At 36.8% G+C, this 10,242-nt stretch overlaps 1 protein-coding gene across 1 annotated transcript in view; it reads right to left on the bottom strand.

The window, feature by feature from the left end:
- Positions 1-3,922: 3,922 nt before the first annotated feature.
- Positions 3,923-10,242, bottom strand: part of LOC150107861 (calcium-regulated heat stable protein 1) — a 154,285-nt gene continuing 147,965 nt past the window's right edge. The window contains exon 4 of the mRNA XM_090415383.1: positions 3,923-4,640. Coding sequence (XP_090271509.1) covers positions 4,454-4,640 — 187 coding nt within the window. The 3' untranslated portion in view covers positions 3,923-4,453. The remainder of the gene's footprint in view (positions 4,641-10,242) is intronic.

Here is a 10,242-nt window from a genome sequence, read left to right as displayed (position 1 = left end):
GGGCCACATGCCATGTAAGTATGGTCAACCTTTTATGGGCTGTCAAAAATGCACGTTTGGGCCACATGCGGCCTGCCGACCCCTGTGCTAGGGGATGGAGTTTATGTTTAGGAGAGTAGATCAGCTAATAATTTGACACGTGGTTTCAATGTGGTGTGAAGGTCGTATTTTATTATTATTTTGGCTATCTTTTCAGATGTATATTGGACATAGGAATAGTGGTGTTTTGTTATTGCGTGTTTAAGGAAGGGTAGAAGTAGGAGGGCCATCTGATATCATCCATTTTGTACGAGATGTAGCCATTGGCCAGGAAAGTATGGCAAAGATATTTAAGGACTGTGGTACATCATTAGAACAAATAGCCCTAGCTCTGCATATAAGTGTTTTTAGAATAGTATACTGCTAGGCTGAATGATGATGTGATTGTTTATATGTTGATATCTTCCTGTGTGTGTTGGCTTTCTATAAATGGAAAAAGAAAGTAAACCATATGTAAGGTGGGTGACTAATGTGTCAAGAAAAGGCAAACAGTTATTAGATTCTCTTTTGACTAAAGTGAATTGCTCCTGGCCACCCTGCTGCAACCCATTGATCAGTCTGTTGTGGCTGCCTTCACTGTACTACGTATGAAGGACCTTCAGCAAGTGTATTACAACCAAAGATGCTGAAGAAGGCACTGGGCAAGAAGAAGTTATCAGGAAATTCTGGAAGGGTTTTACAATTTTAGATGGCATAATGCTATATGAGATGCATGGAATGATGTTAAGATCTCTATGCTGAAAGGGGCCTAGATAAAATTAGGTCCACAGTTGCTAGATGATTGCGAAGGCTTAGAACATCCCGTACCTGAAGTAACTAATAATGCTGTAGAGATGGCAAGGCAGTTAGAGCCAGAAGTGGAGCGACAAGATATAGCTGAACTTATGAAGTTCAGAGGTAAGAAGAAAATCTGCTTGAAGAGGGTATCCGTCGTTGAGCCAAAAAGCCTAACTTCTCTCCAAAGCTGCCCTGGCTGTTTTGGATAAGCATGATCTGGATTTTGAAAGAAGTTCAAAAATAAATGCTAATGTTGTAAGGGATTATACTTGTTACCTGGAAATATACAGAGAAAAGAAAAGGCAATCCAGCTCACATACAACCTTAGACAGATACTTTTGAAAAAGACCATCAACATCTACTGAAGGTTGGTCGATTGGTAGAGCCTCTGCTACTAATGGCTCATGCAAAAAGTTAAGCAAGTTTGAGTGCAGTTAGTAGTTGGAAGGGGTTTATCGTTCAATGCTGTTGGCACACTCCCTCGATGAGTCTTTGGACTCCCTGGAAGTGGCAAATAATAATAAATCTATCTCTACCATCAAACCCAATCTCATCAAATATAGAAGATACATATAGATATGACACCTTAAAGACCAAACAACAGATGGCTGCAGCACATAAAATCATTGAATAAACCAGTTTCCATACCATTATGGGCATTCCTCTGGAACCAAAGGTAACTTAGCTACTGGGTAAGAATATATATATAAACAGGCAACCCTCGTATAACGTGGATGTTAGGTTCCATAGAAATGCCACATTATATATATAAATCGTGTTGTGCGAGACTCAGATCACATACAAAAAGTAGGGTTAGGTTCTGAAATAGTTTTTTTTTTTTTTTTTAATTATATAAATAAACAATGACATACCCAACAAAAAAAAAATTTTCATTTAATTCAGATAATTCATGTAAGTTAAGAAAACAAACTATCAAACAATTACATAATATAAACTTATAAAATTACAAATTGTACGACTTCATTGCACATAATGCATAAATGTTTTAGGCAAAATAAAGTGCATATTTTAATCATCATCATCTTCAAAACTAACATTTCGTAGATGTTCTTTATCTATGAGTGGCCAGATGTCATCACTTGAAATCCCTTGGAAATTATTTGTATGATTCTCATTGCATACTTCGGCTGGTTTAATTATCAAGAAGTCAGTAACAAAACTCCTTACACTATGCTGCAATTTTTTTTTATTAAGTTCATGATATGGAGCTAAACAAATATCCAATTATCTTGTGAAATTTCTGGAGTGCTGCATTGAGGGATCATTATCCGTAAAATAACTTCCTAACTTTCTTGTTAAGTCCAATCCTTCTGCTAATTTCTTTAACGGATTTATCACAATCAGAATCTTCGGCATAACTTTCCTCATTTCGACATCATCAATTAATTCTACCAGTTCCTCCTCATTTATATCTATTTCCCCATGAATTGATTTACTAATCTTGTTTTCAACCATATTGCAAAAGCCCTCGAAGTGGCCATTACTATAAAAATAAATTTTTTTACACAAATAAAGCATCACATGTTGTATGTAACTCATCACAAAATAAAGTGCTCAGCTTAAGATTAACACACTTATGCTTTTTAATGCGCTTTCCTGGCAGAAAACGACAATTTCAATTGTCTTTGTTTACTGTAAACATTTGATGTACATGCGTGCTAAAGGGTATTTCCCCTACTTATAACTATATGCGCAATACAGGTAGAGGCAAATTTAATGAAGATAGAATTTGATTTTTAAGTTGCGCGGTGAAAAATATATGAAAAGATAAAGGGTTTCTACAATTTGTAGACTGTGTTATATCGAAACCGCGTTGTATAAGTACTGTTCTATATGAGGGTTACCTGTGTATATATATACACACATTTGTGGGACAAAAAACGGGTTTCTAAGAGGAAAAACCCAGCCAGGTCCACATTAAACTCCAAACTCACTTTCCACTGAAAAGTGATAAAGGAGGTTTTTCATGTTCTAGATGGCATTCAAACCCAGGTCTTTCCAATTTGCCTGTCTTTATATATATATATGGAGGCTGTGTAGCTCAGTGGATGTGGCGTTTGCACACCACGGCACTTGACCGCACAAAGGAAGACTTGGTTTTGAGTCTAGTCGGCGACTAGAGGAAATTTTTCTAAGCCTTTTTTCGTTCCCAAGTTAGTCGATCTCTGGCACGGGCAAGCGGATTTTCCCTCCCAGAAACTCAAGAAAATCGACCTTAGAACCCACATTATTTCAGACATTAAATATATTGTGTTACGGTTAGGGACGACGAGATGGCGGCACATTTGAGCCATCTCTCTTCACTGTGTACAGCTTAATTAGTAATAGCCTTGGGCCATCTATCTCTGATTGGTACCAGTGGAGATTGAATTGCCCACTCAGTCTCCAAAAGTTAGATAGGGCTAAATGGCCTCGCCTACTCCCATATACAGGAATAAAAAGGCGTTAGCTGATTATTTTTATATATATATATAGATGTGATTAGAAAGGAAATAAAAAGATGAGAGGTTGAATAGTACCTCAGGTTTTTGCCTTTTTTTTTTTACATGGAGTCTAGTTTGCAGGCTTATTAATCAAAAAGTGTACAAAAATTCCTAAGTGGATGAATTTATTTCATAAAAAAAGTATATGCAAATATGCTATACCAACATATTTTCATTTATATATAAAAATTCATCAAAAGATGTATAAAATCTTTTGAACTATTAATTGTGTTAAATACAGTAATAGAATAACTGAAAATAAATTATAACTTATTTTCTTCAAGGAAGGTGTGTTATTTTCTAAACTGTCACAATGCTATGACAAAGCTCTGTGATTAACTGACTACAGTAAAACATTAACCCTTCAGTTTAAATATGACATTTAAACCGTACATTTAAGTAAAGCAATTTAAAGTGAGGTATAGTAAAGAAAGATCTAGGCAATGAATTCTCAAAGTGTGTGTGGGGGGGAGAGAAACAGCCCAGCATTTTACATTATTTCTACTGAAAGCAACTCTATTAGCACATTAACAGAGTGTGCTCACTTCAAACTCTGAGAAATACTGCACTAGAGAATAAACAGTTAACAAAACAGTACAATATTCAGTTTTTTTTTTTTTTTATTGACAGCTTTTTATCATCTGAATATTACTGAGATACAATTTTACATTTACTCAAATGTAGCTTTTATTCATTATCACTGAGAGTAATTTTTCATTTATATTTATTAATTGTTTTAGACCAAACTAGATAAAATTTTAACCACAGCAACATATTTTCTTTGCTTACAGATAAAACACTCTAAACAGAACAGTAATCCAGCCCATTCTTTCAAAAAAATAAAAAATAATAATAATCTGTAGTTTATTTTTAATATATCTTAGTGCACTTTTTAATTACATTTGGTCTCAACTATTTAGTCTATGTAACCAGAGAAGGCTTAAATGTTTTCTTTTTTTTGGAAACATTCTGTATATGATTTTTTTTTTTATTATAAGTGAAATTAATGCAACACTATTGTGCAGAAACATTCTATATCCAACAAAGAAATCTGTAATGCCTTCAAATACTTTCCTTTGCACAATATAATTATATAAGAAAAACACAGAAACAGTAGCTGAGCTTAATACACCTCAAACATTATGTGACCGAGGACAATCAAAATGAGGTGAAGGTGGACAATCCCAACGCTCATGTGTACCTGGTCCCAAAGTTGTGATCACTACGTGCACCGCCTGCAGTTTTTCATTTTTTGGAGGAATTGGACATATCTTGTAAGATACTTCATCATCTGGACGAGGAGCATATTCTCCATCAATGCTGAAGGAACAAAATGAATCTTGTTAAATTATAAGATATATTATTATTATCACTAGACTCATTGCAAAAGGTCTAATTTTCACATACACAGCTCATCATGCCTTGACTTAAATGCATTCACTGTCTCTGCACTTACCACACTTTCAGGCAATCCATTCCAGTCATCCACCATCACCACTCCTCATGCAAAAAAAAACCTATCCCCCCCATCATTATACAGCTTCCAGAGATGACCTCTTGTTTCCCCATCTCCAACCATTCCATGAAAAATCTATTCCACATTAATCTGGTAATTACCCTATACCAAGTTATATGTCTCAATCATGCCCCCCCCCTCCTATCCACCGTGTCAATATGTCCTCACATTCCACATCCAAGAAACCCAAAACTGACTTAGTCAATTATCCTGGAACCCTCTCCAACAACCTATCATCCTTTTTGAAAACCAGGTGACCAAATCTGTGCACAGTAATCAATGTGGTCTGATCAAAGCCTTGTACAATGGGATCATATCATCCTTGCTTCTACATGTCAGTTCTCCACATCAATATCATAATCCACTTTTCTGTCCTCGCAATTTTAGCAACCTTTCTCTTAAATTCGAGGTCACTATTACCATTGCCCTCCAGATCTTTCATTTCCTTTAAGATATCCCTACCAATAGCCTGCATCTCATCTCTGCTTCCCTAATTTTTAAACTGTACACTTTCTTACACTGAACTGACATCCCCACACACTTGCCCATTCATCCAGTCTATTCAAGTCCTCTTGCAAGGCTACAACATCTGTTCTACTCCTCATAGCTCCCCAATTTTTACATCATCTGCAAACAACTGTATATCACTCAGTAAAGCACTTACCAATGTCATTTACATACAAATAAAACAACAATGGCACTAAATCAGATCCCTTAGGCACACCACTAGTGACTTTCCTTTTTTGGAATATTGCTCCCCCAGACACAACATGCTGATACTTATCAGACAATCTCTAATCCAATCCCATTTGTTCCAATTTAATTACCAGCTTGTCAAGTGGCAATCTATGAAAGGCGGCCAAGAATTTCCTGGACGATTTGGCCTGGCTTGCAGCCTAATGTTCTAATTCATCCCACAGGCATTTGATAAGGTTGAGATCAGAGCTCTGTGCAGACCAGTCAAGTTCTTCAAAGCACATCTCATCAAACCATTCCGGCACAGACTTTGCTTTGTGGATAGGTGTTTTCATGTTGACACAGGAAAGAACTTTCACCAAAAATAAAGCTGGAAGCACAGAATTGTCTAGAATGTTATTATAGGCTGCAACATCAAGGTTCCTCATCACTAGAACTAGGGGACTCAGGTCAAACCATGAAAAACAGCCCGAGATAATGATCCTGCTTAAGCCAAACTTCACAGTCGGGAAAACATATTCAGGTAGATAGTGTTCCCTTGGCATATGATAAAAACCCAGAATCCTTCGTCAGACTGCCAAATAGTGAAGTGTGGAACTCAGTAAGAAGTGTTTCAACTAAGGACAGACGTTTTGTTGTACTACATGCTTCAGTATTTGGTAGTCCTACTTCTGATTTTGTGTAGCCTACCATTCTGCAATTTTGTTTCTTGCTCCTAGGTATTTCTACTTCAAAACAACATTACTTACAGGTGGTCAGTGCAACTGTAGAAGGGCAGAAATTTCCCAAACTAAGTTGTTGCCAAGGTGGCATCCTATAATAGTATACTCCATTGAAAGTCACTGAGCTCTTTAATTTAGCCCATTTTACTGTTAATATCTGTCTATGAATGAGCAATAAAAGTGATGTATATAGCTATATCCACTACCACATATGGGTGTCCAGATATTTTTGATCAGATAGTGCATCATACATTGATTTGGCTGCTGTGAAATTTTTCTTGAAATAGGAGTCAAGTTATACAAACATGTCAAAAGCCTAGCCAAATTGGCTTAATATTCCTTTAGCATTACTCTAATTCTCTAATGGGATATTAGCAACATGATGATATCCCTCCCTATTGCAGAATTCTTATTAGGTTATTCAACAGCTCTTTAACCCTGCTCTCTGTACCTCTATCTCTTTATGGTGATAGCACTATAAACCATGTTACATAGACCTGGTTGATGGATGTTAGTGAAGTGAGCACTCACTACCTAAACAATCTCATCTGCTTCTGGACACAATGGTACTGTCTGCATTCACTAAAGTTATTCTTCCATATTAATTTTTTCTTTTACTTGCAGCATAACAATAAGATTCTTTTGAGTTGCTTACTAGCTTGCACACCCAACTCTTTTCATACTGCAACTTAGCTTTCCAAAGAATTCAAAACTTTTTTTGCCTGCACTTTATATGTTTCATAATTCCACTCACTCTTCTTTTTCTTCTCATGATGTTCCTTTGGCGCCTCCATAGCTTGGTCAGTATAGACAAAGCCCTTTGGTCAGAAAGACCTGGGTTCGATTCCAGTCAGTGATGTGAGGAAGAATCTTTATCTGGTCTCTTTCGACTAAAGGTGAGTTAGCTGGTCTTATACAGAGGTAGGGGTTTTTTCACCTGGAAACTTGGGTTTTCTTCCCCCAGAACAGGCAAACTGGTCCCGTGAATGCATATGGATTACAGTGATGAATACTGTCCTAGCCATATGCCGGTCTTGAGCCCAGATAAAATGGAGCGGTTGGGGAAAGTGATGGTGAACTACCCTGTAAAAAATCTCACCAGGAATACTTTGTGGGGCAATGCCTACAAAGTCACCTACAGTTGGAAACAACTGAAAGGGAAAATCAGATTAGATGTTTCTTCCGCATCATCATCTTCTTATGGATCGGTTATTTAATTAACAAGGCTACACATTTATTTCACTCCCAGACTATTTGTTCTTCAAACTCTAGGGTCAGATAATGTGTCATTTAAGCACCTTTTCCTGTGCAATAATGTCGTAATCATTCAGTAATTGATATCATGGGACCAAATATAGTATTCTTCTGATGTTCATAATTTCCAGATTTGTAGTTTAGAATGTAACTTTTCCTAATTGGAACATCAATATGGATGGCTACTTCCGACAGTAGTATGGCATGATCACTGCCACCAACTAATGGTAATATAAAACAGATCTCTTTTGATACTATGATCGAATCTAACAGTCTTTGATCTGGAGTTTCTTCTTACATCTGCCGCTTGAGAAAGTTTTGTTACAACAGCTCAATAAATTCTCTTACATTCTTATGAGATTTCTCTACTACTCAATCAATGTTTGGATGATGTTTTGTAGTGCTATGTGTCAACAGTGCAGGACTGGTAGTAGAATCGCTGGAGCAAAGATAGGTTTTATTTCTTGTATTTTCTAAAAAAAATGTATGCATTTCATTGAATACTGATTTATTAGCATACAAATTCTTTTCATAACTTCCAGGGATGGCTCTTGTCCTCGCTTCTTCCCCCATTTCATCAAATGAAAGAACTCCCTGCCCTATCCCTCTAGTATTAAAACCTACTTCTCCAGGATGAAATAACCCAATAAAGTGTTCATTGAACAATTCCACTATGCCCTTTGCATCAGTCACTATTCCCATTTTTTCAACAATAACATTCTTCTGCAATCATTTCTCTTCCTATTGGCCACATAGCAAAAAAATTCCTTAGGATTTTCTTTGGATATCAGGACCAATCTCATATCCCAGTTTTTCCTTCCTTACCATACTAGTCACTCTCCTGGCATGAGTCTTATATTCTTCTGCTCTCCACATCCACTCCTTCGTGTGGAATGGCTTATGTTTTTGTCGTACATGTTGATTAATTTTAACGGTATAGATGAGAACACAGACTAATAAGAAAATAACTGTTTATTAACTTGTTGCTGATATTTCGTTGGTATTCCTATCCAGCATCTTCAGAGCACAAAAACAGTTTGTCACAGTATGTGACGAATAATACAAAGAATAAAGTCCTAATTAGAAGCCATGTATGTTGAGAGGGGGGGGGGGAGAGAAAGCAGGTATTAATTAGATCTTAAGATGACTGTCTCCCAAATCTTTGGGAAATTTATACAGCCATACTTGTTGAAGTTTGGAGTATGTTTCAAGGAGTCTATTGATTTCAAGAACAAGCTCTCTGACTTATAAATGTTTCTGTGGAGCACTTTTGTTTTTTTTCCAACTGATCCTATTTGCAAGGGTATCTAAAGCACGGTCTGCTAGACCTGACTTGCCATAGCAATAGTGCCAGATGTATTTTTTATGTTCAGTGAGGCAGATGTCCATAGTTCTTCCTGTCTGTCCATAGTAAGCATAAGCTTGATTGCATGAACAGGGTACTTCATAGACTCATGGATGTGATAAAGAAGAGATTCTGTCCTTGGGTGAACAGATGAGAGTTGCCAATTTCACATACTGTTTAAATGTGGTGCATAGTTGATGTTTATTATATCCTTTCCTTTAGTGTTACACGGTGGACAGCATTCATTGTACACAAATTATGGACTCTACAAGTGTGTTATAAATAATTATTTTAATTTCCCAACGTTTCGACCTTCATATTAAGGATCATCTGGAGTACACACACACACACACACACACACACACACACACACACACACACACACACACACACACACACACACACACACACACACACACACACAGAGAGAGAGAGAGAGACAAGCTAAATTACATTTCACACAGTATGCTGAAGAGACAATGATTTGATTATGATCATCATCTAGAGTATACACCAGATGATGACCTTACTATGAAGGTCGAAGCATCGGGAAATTAAAATAATTATTTATAACACAGTTGTAGAGTCCATAATTTGCATAAAATGAATGTTTATTATATCTTTTCAGATGTGCCTTTAATGTATGGGATGGTGACAGTTTTGTTGTGGTCTTCTGTGGTAGACAGTGGGGGTGGATTTCTGGGGAGCATTTACTATTTTGTCTATCTTATGAGGATTATAGCTATCGTCCAAGAAGGTGTGATGTAAGTGAGCGAGCGAGTTCAGCAGTGAGAGCATTGTCATTGGAACAAATCACTCTAGCTCTGTGGGTTAGTGTTTTTAGGATACCATACTGCTGAGATGGGTGATGGTGTAATTGTTTGTGTAAATATCTCCCTGTGTGTGCAAGTTTTCTATAAACTGAAACTGATACAGAACCATCTAGAAGACGTGTGATTAGTGTATCCAGGAAGAACAGACAGTCATTAGCCTCCAGTTCCATTGTAAAGTGGATTTTTGGGTGTTGGCTACTTAAATGCGCTAAGAATGTATTCAATGTGTCTGGGCCAAATAGCAAGCACATCATCAACATAGTGTAGCCAAAGCCTTGGTTTGAGAGTGGCTGTACTGATAGCTAGCTTTTCCAAGTGTTCTACGTAGAAGTTGGCTGGGGGAGCCCATTGCTGTCTAATCTAATTGTTTGTATATTTTCCCTTTCTATATAAAATAACCTGCATGTACCGTGAATTTAAATAGTTCAAATATATCAGGGGAAAGTGTGGCTTTATAAAATCAAGGGTTTCAATTAGTGGTACATTTGTGAATAGTGAGGTGATATCAAAACTCACCATTATGTCTGAACTTTTTAAAGTATGGTTTTTTAAAATA

Source organism: Typopeltis vanoorti, chromosome 3 (genome assembly GCF_054136105.1).
Source record: "Typopeltis vanoorti isolate ZY-2024b chromosome 3, IOZ_Tvanoo_1.0, whole genome shotgun sequence".
Taxonomy (NCBI): Eukaryota; Metazoa; Arthropoda; class Arachnida; order Uropygi; family Thelyphonidae; genus Typopeltis; species Typopeltis vanoorti.
The sequence above is the reverse complement of the archived record's forward strand: the minus strand, read 5'-3'. Positions and strand labels throughout refer to the sequence as shown.